The sequence below is a fragment of the Musa acuminata genome, chromosome BXJ3-9 (assembly GCF_036884655.1).
Source record: "Musa acuminata AAA Group cultivar baxijiao chromosome BXJ3-9, Cavendish_Baxijiao_AAA, whole genome shotgun sequence".
In the NCBI taxonomy this organism is placed as follows: domain Eukaryota; kingdom Viridiplantae; phylum Streptophyta; class Magnoliopsida; order Zingiberales; family Musaceae; genus Musa; species Musa acuminata.
The window spans coordinates 27218633-27235789 of NC_088357.1; the positions used below are offsets into that span (position 1 = coordinate 27218633).

General features: G+C 43.4%; 1 protein-coding gene across 7 annotated transcripts in view; it reads left to right on the forward strand.

Annotated features, from left to right (window-relative positions):
* LOC103973237 (acyl-CoA hydrolase 2) overlaps window positions 1-17157 on the forward strand; it is a 95619-nt gene that overhangs the window by 62841 nt on the left and 15621 nt on the right. For 4 of the 7 annotated variants that reach the window (XM_065168153.1, XM_009387739.3, XM_009387742.3 and 1 more), the window contains 2 exons: window positions 5095-5193; window positions 5279-5335. In XM_065168153.1, the coding sequence (XP_065024225.1) occupies window positions 5095-5193; window positions 5279-5335 (156 nt within the window). The remainder of the gene's footprint in view (window positions 1-5094; window positions 5194-5278; window positions 5336-17157) is intronic. The other 3 variants (XM_065168155.1, XM_009387741.3, XM_065168154.1) reach the window with 2 other exon arrangements.

Sequence of the window (17157 nt, forward strand, 5' to 3'; positions counted from 1 at the left end):
TTGGAATACCTCTTTGCTCCACTTATAGCAAGTTTTGCTTCAACTTTTAGACTATCAACATATCTTAGAATAAGTTGTTCTTTTGTCTCTTGAGAGTTATTTTAGGCTATCAACTTGTAGAATTCTTCAGTGTAATCGATGACGGTTTTGCTACCTTGGTGAAGATTGTTAAATTATGAAAAGAGAGTTTGAACATAATTAGATAAAAGAAAATTCTCATGAGTCGAGATTTCATCTTCTCCAAAATGAAATCTTCATCTTCCAATTTTGAAGGCATATCTCTTGCACTACCATATTAAAGCATAACTTCAAAGTTTTATAGCAATTTATTTTACTTTTCAATCTTCAGGTATCTTCTTGTACTTGAAGAATTTCTCAATGGCATTAAGCCAATCAAGAAACTCTTCAGGTTGAAGTCAACCATAGAACTCTAGCAAGTCAATCTTGATATTGTCATTTGTATGAAAAAAACCTCTTCATAGATGAGCCTCCTACATCTTCTTTGGATGTAAAAGGATTCATGTCTTTGAATCCATCAGTTGTATAACCATAGCTTGAGTCTCTAGAGCCATGGGTTTCTTGATGCCTGAGGCACATGATAAGCTCTTCAACTTGTCTCCTTGATGCTTCAATTTTTGCATCCCTTTCATCTCTATCTAGTTGCATCATCCTTTCACCATGTTGCCCTTTGCCCCTTCTAGTTGCCATAAGACAAAAATACTCCAAGAGTGCATGGTTCTAATACTAAATGATATGTAACAAAAGGAAGAAAGGAGAGAGCGAGAAAATAAAGTGAGATATGGGAGAACAAAAGAGAACTCTCTTTTTCAAGAGATAACTAAGAGCTAATAATTCAAAATATAAAATTTTGATAAGGTTTCGAAAACTAGAATGCCCCACCAATCTTCCTCCCCTCCCCTTTTATAGATCCCTTGTACAATAAATCCCATTAGTCACATAATTAATAAGTTACAATTTACTAACATTCAAACACAAATTCTAAGACATTAAATTCATGGTGTTTTCTACTTGGTGGTTTTGAGTTTTAATAGTTACCACAAGATACGAACCATCTTCTTGAAATTTGATAGGTATGGGATTGGAATTTATTGTCTTGGAATTTGGGAGCATCAATGCCCACCATGCACTGCATCACTTTCTTATATTGATATATCTAATAAAATCTAAACATAAATCCAATCACTTCTAAATCATTGGATCTCTGATAAGGAAGCATGTAGTCTTTTGTTTCTCAGAAGTATTTGTAACTTTTTGTAGCTTTTCAATGATGTAATCCAAAATCTCTTTGATATGTGCTCAATATTCTGATAGTGAAACTTATGTCTGGCATGGTGCAAGTTTGGGCATATATTAATCTTCCCACTATAGATGCATAAAAAAATATTTTTATTTGCTTTTGTTCCAATTCATTCTTTGGATATTGCATAAAGCTAAATTTTATCACCTTTTTAAATTGGAAGTACACCCGCTGAACAATTTTCTATCTTAAGCCTCTGTAAAACTTAATATAACATATGCTTTCTGAGACAACCCTAATAATTTGTCACTTCGGTAGTATACTGTTAACATTATATTAACAGTATACGATAGTATACTGTTAATAGTATATTAACAGTATACTACTAACCGTATACTAGTAACAGTATTTTTATTTATTAGATAATAATATATTATTTTAATTTTAACACTGTTAATTTTTATTTATTTAAAATTATTGTTAGGTTTCGCAATAAATGACAAGTGTACAGAGCAACTCAATAGATTCTCCAATAACATAAAAAAGAGATCTTGCATGGAAATATAATTATGCAAAGGATCCGAAAGATCCTAATGTAGTGACTTGCATGCTCTGCGATAAGACTACTAGAGGTGGTATTTTTCGTACAAAACAATATCTAGTAGGAAATTTTAAGAATGCAACAGCTTATAAAAAGTGTCCACCTGAGGTAAAAGAAGAGTTGCTAAGTTATATGAATGAATTGAAGATGCAAAAGAATAAATCTTATAGGAATTTACCAGAAGATAATGTTAAACATCTTAGGGATAAAGAAGAAGATTATTCTATGAGTATTAACCCAAGTGGGAAAAAAGTATATGATAAAAAAGGAAAAGAAGTTATAAGTACTAAGAAGGGTAAAAAAAGGCATATGGATTTGTATATGTTTCAAGGATCACAGAAGCAACAAGGGCAAGTAGGAGGCTCTAAATTTAGATAAACAAATATAAGTGATGTTTGTGATAAAGAAATAAGAGGAAGAACAATTTAGCACATTGCTCGCTTCTTCTATCAGGCTGGTCTTCCCCGTATTACAATTCGTTTAAACAGTTTTAAGAAAATGATTGAAGCTATTGGAAGATATGGTGCGAGATTAAAACCTCTAAGTTATTATGAGATGTGAGTTCTATTATTGCAAAAAGAGTTGAATTTTACAAATAACTTACTAAAGGGTTATAAAGAATCATGGGTAACACATGGTTGCTTTATTATGTCAGATGCTTGGACTGACAGAAGACGCAGAAGTATAATTAATTTTATAGTTAACTGTTCTATAAGGACTATGCTTGTGAAGTCAATAGATGTTTCATCTTTTGTAAAATCTGGAGACAAGATATATGATTTACTTGACAAATTCGTGGAAGAAATTAGAGAACAAAATGTCATTCAAATCATAACCGATAATGGAAGCAACTATGTATTAGCTAGTAATATTTATCTTTTGATTTTTTTAATTTTTTTATTATTTTATCTTCAGTTAAATATGTCAAACTCTTAAGTCTTATTATTTTTGTTATCCTTCGTCTCAGGTAAATTGCTTGAAACAAAAAGACATCACTTATATTAGACTCCATGTACAACATATTATATTGATTTAATGTTGGAGGATATTGGAAAGATCTCAAACATTAAGAAAACCTTAGAAAGGGCAATTTTTGTTGTTGGATTTCTTTATAATCATATTTGAACTTTGAATATGATGAGAGAATTTACAAGCAACAAAGAATTAGTGTGATATGGTGTCACTTGATTTGTTACTTCATTCTTTATACTTTAGAGCGTGCATCGTCAAAAACATAATATGAGAAACATATTTACTTCTGAGAAATGAGTGACAAACAAATTGGCAAAAGAAGCAAAAGGAAAGAAAGCTACTGATATCATCTTAATGCTATCCTTGTGGAATCATGTAGCTTATATATTAAAGATAATAGGCCCTCTTGTTCGAGTCCTTCGATTGGTGGATAATGAAAATAAGCTTATAATTGGATATATTTATGAGGTTATGGATAGAGTAAATAAGACGATTAAAATGTCTTTTAATGAAAATGAAGAAAAATATGAGAAAATTTTTATAATCATTGACGAAAGATGGAATTGTCAACTTCATTGTCCCTTACATGCAGCAGGATATTATTTGAACTCTGAATTCTTTTATAACATAAATTTTGTAGCTGAATGGTGGAGTCTTTTTAGAAATTCCATCCCGAACTTACAGCAATTTGCTATCAAAGTACTTAATTTGACATGTAGTGCTTTGGGTTATGAGCGAAACTGGAGTATTTTTGAGTATGTAAGGATCACCAAATATTTTTGTTTCAATTAATTAATTAATTTAGATAGATGTATTAATATATTTTTAAATTATATGACATGACAGATTCACTCAAAGAGAAGAAATCGGTTAGAACGTCAACAATTACTCGATCTTGTTTACATAAAGTATGATCAAGCTTTGAAGGCTCATCATGATTTGCAAAATAGAATTAATCCAATTACATTACAAGATATTGATGATTCAAATGAGTGGTTTGTAAGAGAAATGGGTGTCAACTTGCAAGATGTCGAAAACGAGCTTGTATTTGAAGATGATAGATTGACATGGGGAGATGTGACAAGAGCTTCAGATGCTGGAGAATTATAAAAATATATAAGATAGATGAAAAAGAATAAAATGAGTGCAAAACCATCAAGCTCGACTCTTGCTATTATTGAAGACAGAGAATGAAACATATTTTGATGAAGAGGAAGGACAAGAGGAACAGGACGAATTCAATGAAGATGATTTGAGTGAAAATAATGATAATATTGATTATGATGAATGACTTTGATGTAAAATTTTATTGTTTTGAATTTTAAAACTTTTTGTTAATGTGACATTGTGATTTTGTACCTTAGATTTTCTTAATTTAATATAATATTTTTATTTAAATAATTATATTTATTAATTATATTATATATTTTTATATTTTAGTGCCTCGTTTCGCTCAGGTAAGCTCATAGCGCCTCAAGCGTTTTTGGACCTAACGCTTATTAAATCACTGTTTGAGACACTCTACTACAAATTTTATGAATTACTCGGCACTATCAATTTTTAGAAAAGTAGACTTGATGTTACTTGCAACTATAGTTCATTTAAATAAACGTCAATCTTTCCCAAATAACAGTGGGCATCTAGGACATCTATGAAATTTGCACCAATAAGAGAAGTTTATTCTATTAAACAAAGAAACAGAGGAAGCATGCGAATGAAGGGATACAAGAAGAAATACCATAAAATACTGATAAAATGCCTTCTCATTAATGCTTTGACTATAAACATAATCACATAAATAAAATTCGGACTTGTAACTACACTGTAAATGCATATTAAAGTTTTTTGGGGAAAACTAAGATATATGCCTTTTTTTATCTCACTTTATTTGATAATTGAATATGAGCAAACTATATATATTTATTATCTTTGGACATACAAAACAATTTAGTAGAATATGTCAATTATCACATTTATGTTCGTTAGCTGTTAGAATAATTAATCAACCTTTGGGCGATCCCAAAATTTCCTATTAACTATGAACTTCAATATACCCATTACAAAGTTTACCAAGGCATTTTCATTCATAAGCATGAACTAGAACAAAGTTTATTTGCATACAAAGTTTATGCCAGAAGTTTTTACTAGAACATGTGATTATTGTATTGTCTGTTTGTTCCTTGATTTAGAATGCCATTTATTGTGTTTACTGGTGGTTATTATATGATAATTTGTCATTTGATGAACAACTTTTATCTAACAGGGAGTACCGAAACAAAATTGCCAAGAAGAAATTCATCCCATGGCCCATAGAAATAAGGTTTTGTGAAGATTACCACTTCTCAGAACAATCTCCACCAAGGTAACATTCACTTATGCTCATTCTTATTTGTTCTTTGTTGCTTCCGAGAATTTGTGGATAAATAAAATTTTGATTTACCGGTTAGGTTTAGGTATTGGCTTAAAGTGAAAGGCAAACTTACAGATGACCCAGCATTGCATAGGTAAGTTATAGAAGATGCATCTTGAAAACACAGTTCGAAAACACTGTCATTTTTAAGTTATAAAAGATTGCATCTCGAAAACACAGTCATCTGGAAGAAATTCACCTTCATCCTGCGAATTGATAGTTTTTATAGCTGGACCACATGTTTTGGTCATGCATTGCTTTGATTTCGATTGTGTTTTTAAAAAATAACTTTGAAGTTTCTCATCCATTCTTTGTTTATTCAATACCTTGTACTTTTGTCTATAGAAGTACACAAGTCATCCTGTTTATTTTAGATGTGTTGAACTGTTGCCAAAGAGACCACAAGGCACTCCATATCTTGTGCAAAGTACTCCAAGGGTGATTGTCATTTAGTTGCTCAGTATTCTTGCAATATTTTTCTTTGATTTTTACTGTTGACACTTTTTTCTCTTCTATTTGTGGTTTTCTGTGTATTAGTTATTAATTTTTAAAACTTTTATATTAATCATCCAAACTTTTAGTATTGTATATCAGTTCTTGACATCTCAAATGTTGGACAAAATCTGCCCCATCATATTTTACCCCTCATATTGCACATCAATCATGTTGGGACGTGATATGCCAACTCATCTGGCTAGACATGTCACAATGATTTCATGGAGGATGAAAGTACAGATTGTAATTGTGCAATGACCAACTATTATGTAGACTGGGCAATTTCATTCATTCAGTATTGGGCACGAGTGTTGGACAATAATCATAGCTCCCATGGCCTGACTTCACCCACCATTAAATCAACCATTTTACTAATTTTCCGTCCTTGTCTCATATTTTCAGACTGAAGCTCCCATTGCTTGTTTCATGAGGTTTTCTGTATTTTTTTTCTTTAAATCATAGTTTGATGTACCACTCAATATGGTGCAAAACAGATGGGATGTACCAATACATGGACTTCCACATTTTGGATGGTACACTTTTAGGTGCGATGTACTGGTACGCGGACTTGCACATTTTGGATGGTACATTGTTAGGGGATTGTACCAAGCAGTATGCCTCTTGTATCGCCTAAAACAGTCGAAGCTCAATCATTAGCGAACCGGTCCATGATGGTCAAATTTTGATCCAACTCCTCTTGTGTCAAGCCAGGTCTCAACAGATTGTTGGGCCCTATTTTGGCCCTTTAAATGTTCCTCCCTCCCCACTCTTTCACTCATCCTCACTCTCTCTTTCTCACACTCTCACTTGCTTAATCTTCCTAATCAGTTAGTGGAAATCAACTTCTTGATTTAGATGAAACAGGGATTAGAACTTGGGATCCGGTGGAATTTCTCTCTAGTTGAAGGCATTTAGCTTCTATGTTTTATTTATTATTTCATATAATTAGAGGCATATGCATATTTAGGATGCTTACGTGTGATTAACATGATTCTTTTACATTTTGGCCCAATATGGTCCATTCTCTAACAATTAGGCCCAAATTGGGGGTATTCAAACCTAACAATAGCTTCCTTATAGTTGTTTGATTATGAATATATTGGTTGATTATAGGTTTTCTCTTGTATTTATTGTGGTTGAAGTCTAATTAGATAATTGTTGGTGGAAACAATCTTTGAGCCGTGACGTCGGGGCCGACGCGGCTCGGTTCGGGTCTGGATGATGGGGGATCTTCCCGAGACGGCCTCCGAATCCGCCGAGGTGGTCTGATACGGTGGTCGGGACGGGGTCGTTGTTTCCTCCGGGTAGGAACTCCTCGCCTTCCCGTCCGGTGGGGACCTTCTGCTTCGCACCTGCACAAAGGTCGGGTTGGGGTGCTCGGCCCAACCCCTCCGATGATCAAGTCAGATAATAGTGGTTAGAGAATCTTTTCCTTCTTTTTTCCTCCAGTTCTCGATGAACGAGAGGGTATTTATAGGGAAGCTTACTGCTTCCTGAGCTGCCCGCTTGTAGGGGGCAGGCTGGTAGCGTCTGACACTGGTGTTGTGTGGCGTGAAGGATTGAGCTTGAGCAAGGTGTTAATGTGCCTCGGTCGGTGCTCCGGTCTGCATTGACCAGGTGCTGCGAGGCGTTATTTGGGACAGCTGACGTCACGCGAGTCTTATCGTAGTGATTACCCTCATCATATTCCCCCCCCGAAAGAAGCCATGCGTCGGTTGTTGTACTAGGAGTCCGATGCATGGCTTCAGCTTTGAGAAACTGTCCCTGTCGGGTGTTAATCGGTCCGTTGCCGGGGGTGCGGGGGTCGTGGAGTTTCAGGGTTACGTGCGCAGCGGGGACCCTGGGTAGTGTGCAACTGAGGAGCACAACCCAGTCGATCAGGCCGAGCAGAGCTTGCGGTCTTGAGCGACACGTAACTGAGGGCATGACTCAAGTGGACGGGCCGCGTAGAGGCGGTGGTCTCGAGCAGCATGTAGCCGAGGAGTACGATTCAGGCGGGCAGGCCACGCAGAGGTTGTGGTCTCGGGCAGCATGGAGCCGAGGAGCACGACTCAGGCGGGCAGGCCGTGTAGAGGTTGTGGTCTCGGGCAGCATGGAGCCGAGGAGCACGTCTCAAGCGAGCGGGCCGCGCAGAGGCGGTTGTCTCGGGCAGCATGGAACCGAGGAGCACGACTCAGGTGGGCGGGACACGTAGAGGCGGTGGTCTCGGGTAGCATGGAGCCGAGGAGCACGACTCAGGCGGGCGGGCCGCGCAGAGGCGATGGTCTCGGGCGGTCGGCAGCCGAGTAGCTACTTGCGTTGTTGTCCCTTCATACCAACTTGTCCGTGGTGGGGGACTGAGAACCCCCTTCCTTGTGAGTTCTTGGGGGCTAGCTCTTTGCGTCGCAGCATGCTTTCAGGCATCGAGATTAAGGCGCTAGGGCTCTGCTGTTTGTTTGGCTTGCCCCTGAGTTGCCGCGTTAGGCCTTCATTTATGGCGGGACGTCCTTTGGCCTCGCTGACGCGACGTGGCGGGCAGGCGAGCACGTGAGTGGGCTGTCGCCCACTTTTGGGAGGCGAAGGGACGCTGGTTTCGGCGGGATCTCTCCTTTAAATAGGGCGCGTCCAGCTTCGTTCCCATCTCTCGCTGCTGAGTCATCTTCTTCGGATCTCGTCGTCCCCTTTCCAGTCGTTCTCCTCGCCTCCAGCGTCGCCTCTCTTCTTCAAGTAGCCCCTTCCTGTTTCCCGTTAAGGTCAGTGAGGATGACCTCCTCTTCTTCATCCTCCAATAGAGCTAGTGAGAGACCCCTTCCGCCGTCCCCCGTCCAGTCCTCCAATGGGGAAGTGACGCGGGCCCTTGAGGCCTTAATGTGGCCGCACGACCTCGACTCCACCGTGAGCGGGTCATCGCTGAGGAGACTCCGGGAATGCTATAGTATCCCGAAGGATTATATCCTCAGCGCTCCCGAATCGGGGCAGTGGGCCTACGACCCGATTTCGAAGGGTTTTGCGCTAACCCTAGACACCCTGGAGGCAGGTCTGCGCCTTCCCCTTCACCCCCTCATTGTCTCTTGCATCTCTCTATGGCGAATCTCGCCATCCCAGGTGGCGCCGAACTCTTGGCGCTACCTAGTGGCGTTCCTGGGGGAATGCCACTACGCCAAAATCACCCCCACCCTGGGGGTTACTTCTTGTCAGCCCGAGCGGGTTTTCGAGTCGGGGGGGCCCCTTCCAGTAAGAAAGGATGGAAGGGGAGGTTTTTTTATGTCAGTTGTGCGAGAGATTGGGGTTTCGGGGTCCGGTGGTCCGTGAGGGTGATCGATAATACCGCCCCGAGCCTGAGCGACGAAGAGCATCAGGATCTGGGGAGGCTCAGGGAGGTTCTCCCTAGCTCCCAGGCCATCCGGAACATGACCGAGCGGTGGCTGGTGGAGGCGGGTCTCAGTCCGACGCCTCGGGGTATGTTAATAGTGCCCTTAGTCCTAACTCTTGTCCGACTTCTTGCAGAAATGGTGAACCTTCGATCCCTTCTAGGCGGCCGGGCGTCGTCGGCTTCTTCTCCACGCCCATCGGCCGACCCAAAGCCCGGCTCGAAGGATGCCCCGTTGGAGATTGAGGCCGGGCGTCCTCGGAAAAGGCAAAAATCACTGCCTCCAAGGGAGCCGAGGCGGCCTCGGGACGGGTGGACCGAGCAGAGGCGGGCCCTCTTCGAGGCGTGGCAGGACCCAATCGGGAGGCGATAGGGAAGGACCCGCGCCCTCCCTCCGTGCACGACCTGTGCCGACTACCCGCGGGCGACGACGAGCCATTTCTGTCGCGGGTGGTGGGCGAGATCCCGACGGGGGAGGCAAGCGACCCCTTGGTCGCCCGCTGGGGGGGCCTGTCCTGGGGGGATAGAGTGTCGGCCGGAGGAGATTCCTCCGTCGCATTCCTCCGGGGTGCGCTTCATCCCGACATGGCTCGGGACATATATACCTTGCCCTCGGAGGCTCTGCTTGGCAAGTCAGCTAAGTCCCTGACATTGGTAAGTATTGCGCCTGCTATTTCTAGTTATACATCCAATGGTGTTCCTCCTGACCTCTCCTCTTTCTTACAGGGCCTTCACTACGCGACGACCCTGATGGACCGGGTGCGTGACGCTGGCCGGATTATCGGGGGCCTCAGCGGGCGCAACGCCGAGCTGCGCCGCCAAGTGGAGGAGATCCGAGCCGGGGCGGGCCCGGAAGCCGTGGCGGCCGTTGAGAAGCGCGCGGTGGATTCGGAGGCGGAGGTGGCTCGCCTCAAATCGAAGCTCCAGACATCCGAAAGTTCGAATAAGGAGCTCTAGAAAATTTTGCGGGTAGAGCAGACCGAGCTCCGTTTGTTAAAGACGGAGGCGAGCACCCTCAGTAAAAAGCTGGAGGAGGTGAAGGCAGAGGCAAGAGCAGCTTCCGAGGCACTTGCCGAGGAGGCTCGCCTCCGACCCGACAAGGACAAGGAGCTGATCGAGATATACAAAAAGTCCGAGGGGTTCGAACTCGGGCTGACGCGGACGGGGCAGGTTTCCTTCGAATATGGATACTGGATCGCTCTGGCCCGCTTCCGTGCGCGCCACCCAGGCCTCGAGGTAGAGGAGGATCCCTTCACTTCCCATCCCGAAGATCTAGAGAGCCCGAGGACGTCCCTTTTGACGATCGCCTGGAGGTCCCGAAGGAGTAAAAAGGGTCCTACAATTTTTGTAGTTTTTTCTAAGGGGTCGGTCGGTCTGTAAGTCAGCATCGAGTCCTGTAGTCCTAGTTTTTCTTAAATGAAAGAAGATTTTCTTCTCTTGCATATTGCCAATCTTTTACTTTCTCACACGAAAAACTTCTTAAGGTTCTGGACGTTCCATGTCCTTGGCAAAGAACAGCTAGCCATCGTCGCGAGCCGGTACGTGCCCGGTTGGACAATCTCGACGACCTGATAAGGTCCTTTCCATTTCGGAGTGAGTTTACCGTGCGCTCGGGTCGGGTTACTTACCTCGGCCCTGCACAGCACTAGATCGTCCAGCTTGATAGGTCGGGGGCGGACCCTTCTGTTGTAAATCCTGGCGACGACTCTTTTGTAGGAGAGGGCCTTTAGGTGCGCGTCGGCTCGCCTTTCCTCGAGCAAGTCCAATCCGGCTCGGAGTCCGTCGGCCGATGTCCCTTCGTTATAAGATTCCGTTCGTGGGGTGGTAATCTCCACCTCAGCGGGTAGGACGACCTTGGCGCCGAACGCTAGGCTGTAAGGGGATTCCCTAGTTGCGGTTTTAGGCGTGGTCCGCAAGGACCATAAGACGCTCGGGAGTTCGTCAACCCAAGTGGATTAGGCCGCGAGCGTCCTTCTGAGTCTGCCCAGAATGGCTCGGTTGGTCACCTCGGCCAGCCCATTCGTTTGGGGGTGTGTGTCACGCCCCCCCCCCCCCCCCCCGAATTTAATTCTCATTTAGGAGGTGTGAACCTAACTCAAGATTGATAATATTATAATTCAACAAACAATCCAGGATCTAATCACACATTTGAGGTCACTAAGAAAAACATTCAAGTCATTGATCTCTACAATCCACAATTCATAAAACCTGTGCAGTTTATAATCATACATCATGTCACTAGATGATTCTTAAAATCCAAAAGCAACTTAACTAAACCATAACTATATCATAAATCCATAAGCGCGACAATTAATGCAATCACAAAACCAACATGTACTACATGTTTATATCAGTACACAGTTTAGACTTAACATTTCCAAAATCCTGACATAAGAGGTACTTTTCAAATATTTACAAGATACATCAATCTAGATTTGTCATTGATATTTCATTACTCCCAAAAAGAACTTATACAACATCAACTTATCAAGTACAAAATATTTGCCTCAAAATCTTCTAGTCTTCCACTGCCTCAACCCAATTTACATATTTTAGTGAGCGATAAGCTATCCAGAAAAATTTATATAGCAACGGGGTGAGCATATAAAGCTCAGCAAGTGACTAACATATCCATAGCAAAGAGGACAGGTTTCAAACAAATAAGGTATCAAAATACAAAGCAGAGATACAAAATGAAACAGTAGCATGTTTTGTTTGAATGCAGAATTACAATGTCATATCGTTCGAAGCACGTTTTGTTCATACAATCGAGAAAAGGTAATTGGAGCATATCATTGGCATAAGGAGCATATCAATGACATATGGTAATTTCAAGGCATAACAAAGACGTAAGGAGCATTTTGGATATCATGAATGCAGAATTACGATGTCATTTCGTTTGAATCACGTTTTGTTCATACAATCGAGGAAAGATAATTGGAGCATATCATTGGCATAAGGAGCATATCGATGACATATAGTAATTTCAAGGCATAACAAAGACGTAAGGAGCATTTTGGACATCATGAATGCAGAATTACGATGTCATTTCGTTCGAAGCACGTTTTGTTCATACAATCGAGGAAAGATAATTGGAGCATATCATTGGCATAAGGAGCATATCGATGACATATGGTAATTTCAAGGCATAACAAAGACGTAAGGAGCATTTTGGATATCAATGACATATGAAATAGTTCAGAACATATCAATGGTGAATGAAATGCTTCAGAACGTATCAATGGCATATGGAAATATTTCGGAAGCACAAGAAGCATTTCAGAACATATCAAAGAACATATACGAAATAGAAGCTCAAACATCGTACTCTAGCATAGTGCATGTGAGGTTTAACTCAGTGGTGGCTCCACGCCGTGATGAGTTCTCGACTCCATCCACGGGTAGCCCTTTCCTACTCGAGCCCTCTCACCCTGCCCAAGTGCTAGGTCAGCTCTGAATTTCATATCAACAGATAGAAGGTGAAGTGGGATTCCAAATATAATATGGTCCATCCGTTTCTGAATGACCATCAAACATAATCTAGAGCATCGCGGGCTCTAAGCACATACCCTTTACCATTTCTGGAAAAGGTCTAAATAATCCCACAAACACCAGAGTACAAAAGGGTATTGTGAATAATGATTTGGGACTATCGGAAGCACATGCGGAACAACGAAATGTACATATGCCTTTCGAGTCAATACGATACAAACATAATCTTTCATAAATGAATTCAGATTTGAAAGAAAACAAAAGCAAGAGCATACAAGGATTTCAAGAAATCACATATAGCTCAATTGAAATAAGAAAGTTAGGTGAATTCAATGTCCAAAGAAATGAAACTGAAAGAGGCACATATCGAAAGCAAATGCGGAACAATGGGATGCATGTGTCGAATCATTACGATGCAAACATGATCTTTAGATGATAGCTGCAGATGTACAAATAAATAAAGGACAAAAGTTTACAGGAATTTAAGGTAATAATGTAAAGCTTAACTGAAGTAAGAGTTTTTGCCGAAATTGATTTCCAAAGAGAAGAAACAAGGAAAGCCGAAATCGACCAAAGCTCGATTCTGGCAGAAATTGATAGGAACATTATATGAACTATTTGGATAACCAATTATGCTCCAATTTATACAAAATAGGTGTCATTAGAAAGCTTTGTCAATCTAGTTTTAGGCAAATCAAGTTTTACAAGAATTGGAATTTACAACAGGGAGTTACAGATAATTTCGTAGCAAAAGGTCTGAAAATATTAGCTCTGTTTTACCGAATCCATAGGGTCGATGAAAGCAGATATTTCAGTTAGCAATTGTACTCCAAAAATTTCAAATAAGGTATATACAGAAAGAATTTTGACTCTAGCTTCGAATAAATTATACTTTGTATGAATCTGAGTTCGCAGCAGAAAGTTATAAGTAGTTAAGCAACAAGAGGTCAGAAATTTCAGTCCCTGTTTTGTAGAATCTGTAGGGTTAGTTTAAACAGAAGTCTTAGTAGGCATTTAAACTCAAAATCATTCGATCTTAGTATCAAAATAAAGATTTTTTTGTCTACTTTCAAATGGAATAGGTTTTGTCTAAATCAGAGTTTATTACAAAATGTTATGACCAAAACATTGCATAGAGGTCAGATTACCGAAAAATTACAGATTTATAGCTTTATATCAAAACGAAATAAGGTCTGGTTCTCAGTTGAAATCTTTCAAATTTTGCAGAATAAAAATGGAAACAGAGATTAAGGTTACTATGGGATGGGGTTAGAACACTTGCCTTAAAATTATTTGAATCCCAAACGTGGGAAAATTGATGAAAAACCTCAAGCTCTTCTTCTTCTTCTTCTTCTTCTTCTTTTCTCAAACTCACGTTGGCTGCAACTCTTCAGGTTTATTTTCTTTAACCTTTCATCTAATTATTTGGGTTTTGGCTAATGCAAAAGTTGCAAGGTGTCATGCATGCATGAAAGGGGCTAGGTGTCATCTTTAGAGCAAAGATAAGTGGCACCAACCTTAGGTTAGCTAGTGACACATGTTCACTATATTTCTTTTTTTTTTTTTAACTTAAATCTGAATCTTTCATAAATTATATCAAACTTCTAATATTTACTCTTAGGTCCCTAACCATAAACTTTCAATATAATATCATTTAATATAAAATAATTATTAAATAATCCTTATTTTTACAAACAAACCTTTTACTAAATTTTAAAAAATGGGGGATGTTACAGTGTGCGACCGAGCTGAACCTCAGCTGTATCCCGTAGGTCGCGCAGAACTCTCTGAACCGAGCACTGGCGAACTGCGTTGCATTGTCGGTGATGATGACTCTGGGCAGACCAAACCGGGTAACAATGTTCCTCCACACGAATCTCTCCACCTGACGCTCCGTGATCACTGCCAGTGGTTCGGCCTCAACCCATTTGGTGAAGTAGTCTATCCCGACAATAATATATCTTCGTTGCCCCGAAACTGGGGGAAAGGGCCAAGAATGTCCATCCCCCACTGCGCAAAAGGCCATGCGCAGTCCACGGGCATTAGCGGTACCGTCGGCTGCCGGGGCGTCGGTGTGTGCCTCTGGCATGCGTCGCACCTTTGCACGTACGATTTTGCGTCTCGGCACATAGTGGGCCAGTAGTACCCTTGACAGAGTGCCTTAAACGCTAGGGTGCGCCCACCTATGTGCTCACCGCAAACACCGCCGTGGATCTCAGCGAGAACCGATTGAGCCTCTTCGGGCTCGAGGCAGCGCAGGAGGGGGCGTGAGTATGACCTCCTGTATAACCGTCCGCCGATTTCACAGTACCAGGCTTGCGTCCGGCGCAGGCGCCGAGCCGCGGTTTCGTCCTCGGGAAGCGTCCCGTGACATTTGAATTGTAACACCTCCTGCACCCATGTTGTTGGTGGGCCAACGGTGGCCACCGCTGCGACCGTGATGGCGCGGGTGGGGAGTTCCTCCACGTTGGGCTCACCCTCGGGACCCGATCTCGAGGCCAGTTTTGCCAGCGTGTCCGCCCGCTCGATCTGGCGTCTCGGCACCCTGGATAATGTGAAGCGGGCAAAATGGGCGGCGAGAGCTCTTACCTCCACCAGATACTTCGACATGGTTGGGTCCCGGGCCTTATACCCGCCTGTGAGCTGTTCGGCAACCAGCTGCGAGTTGGTGAGGACGTGTATGTCGCCCACTTGCATTTCGACGGCTAGTCTAAGCCCCGCCAGCAGCGCTTCGTACTCCGCCTCGTTGTTGGTGGCCTTGAATCCGATGCGGAGGGAGCGCTCGAACGAGCGCCCGTCGGGGGCTTCTAACACCAGCCCGGCCCCCGCGCCTTTTCGGCTGGATGATCCGTCCACGCGGAGGAGCCATTTCGTCTTCACGCGTTTTGGCTCCTCGCCCTTGGGCTGAGTCAGTTCTAAGATGAAGTCGGCCACCGCCTGTGCTTTGATGGCGGTCCTTGGGACGTACTGAATATCGAACTCATCGAGCTCTACTGACCACTTGAGGAGGCAACCTGCCAGGTCAAATTTAGACAAAACCTGCCGGAGCGGCTGGTCGGTGATTACCTCGATCGGATGAGCTTGGAAGTAGGGGCGCAGCTTCTGGGCGGTTAATACGAGCGCCAACGCCAGTTTCTCGATCGGGGGGTATCGCTCCTCGGGTCCATTAAGGACATGGCTAGTGTAGTAAACCGGTTGCTGTTCTCCAAAGGCCTCCTTGATCAGGACAGAACTTATTGCAAGTTGAGAGGCGGCCAGGTAGATACCCAGCTTTTCCTGAGGTGACACCGAAGCGAGGCGAGGGAGGGAGGCCAGATGCTCCTTTACGTGGGCGAAAGCCTCCTCGCATTTCGTCGTCCACGCGAAGTCCTTGGGATCCATCAGAGCCCGAAAGAAGGGGAGGCATCGGTCGCCTGATCGGGATAAGAACCTTGACATGGCGGTGAGCCTTCCGTTCAGGCGCTGCAACTCCTTAATTGTCCGAGGGGCCTGCATGTCGACGATTGCCCGTACCTTTTCGGGGTTTACATCGATTCCCCTTTCATGTATGATAAACCCGAGGAATCTGCCCGAGTTGACACCGAAGGCGCACTTGGCGGGGTTGAGTCGCATGTTGTACCTTCGTAGTGTGTCGAAGGTCTCGGCCAAGTCGGACAAGTGGGTCATAGTCGTGCGACTTTTTACAATCATATCATCGACGTAGACCTCCATGTTTCTCCCTATCTGGTGAGCAAACATTTTGTTCACGATCCTTTGATACGTAGCCCCGCGTTCTTCAGCCCGAATGACATAACTTTGTAGAAGTACACCCCTTGGTCGGTGAGGAATGCGGTGTGCTGCTGATCCTCGGGTGCCATCCTGATCTGGTTGTAGCCGGAGAAGGCGTACATGAATGAAAGGCGGGTGTGACCGGTCGTTGCGTCGACCAACTGGTCGATTCGTGGGAGGGGGTAGCAATCCTTCGGACAAGCGCGAGTAAGATCGGTGTAGTCAACGCACATCCTCCAGCTTCCATCAGGTTTCTTCACGAGGACTACATTGGATAACCAACGTGGGTACTTGGCCTCTTCGATGAAGCCTGCTACCGAAGTCGCTCTACCTCTCCTCGGACGGCCTGCTAGCGTTCGGGAGCGAGACGTCGGGGCTTCTGCTTTACTGGCCGCACGTCTGGCGAGATGCACAGGTGGTGCTGAGACACCTCAGGGTTTACGTCGGGCATGTCAGCGGGTGACCAGGTGAAGACATCGAGATTCTCTTGGAGAAGATTGATGAGCTGGGCTTGCTCTCGCTCAGGAAGTTCCGACCCGATCTTGACCGTCCGATCTGGGCGTCCCTCCTGTAGTGGCACGTCCAGCGTAGGCTCCGTTGGCTCGGGGTGCTGGGACGACCTTTTCGCTTCTCGGGGGTCTTCGAGGGGCGGTTCACCCTTCCTCCTCTTGCACAGGGATACTATGGTTAGGTAGCACCGCCTTGACTCGCGGGGGCTCCCGCTGACCTCCCCGACCCCCGCACGGGCCGGGAACTTCACGGTTCGGTGGTAGGTGGAGATAACCGCTCTAAACTTATTAAGGGTGGGGCGT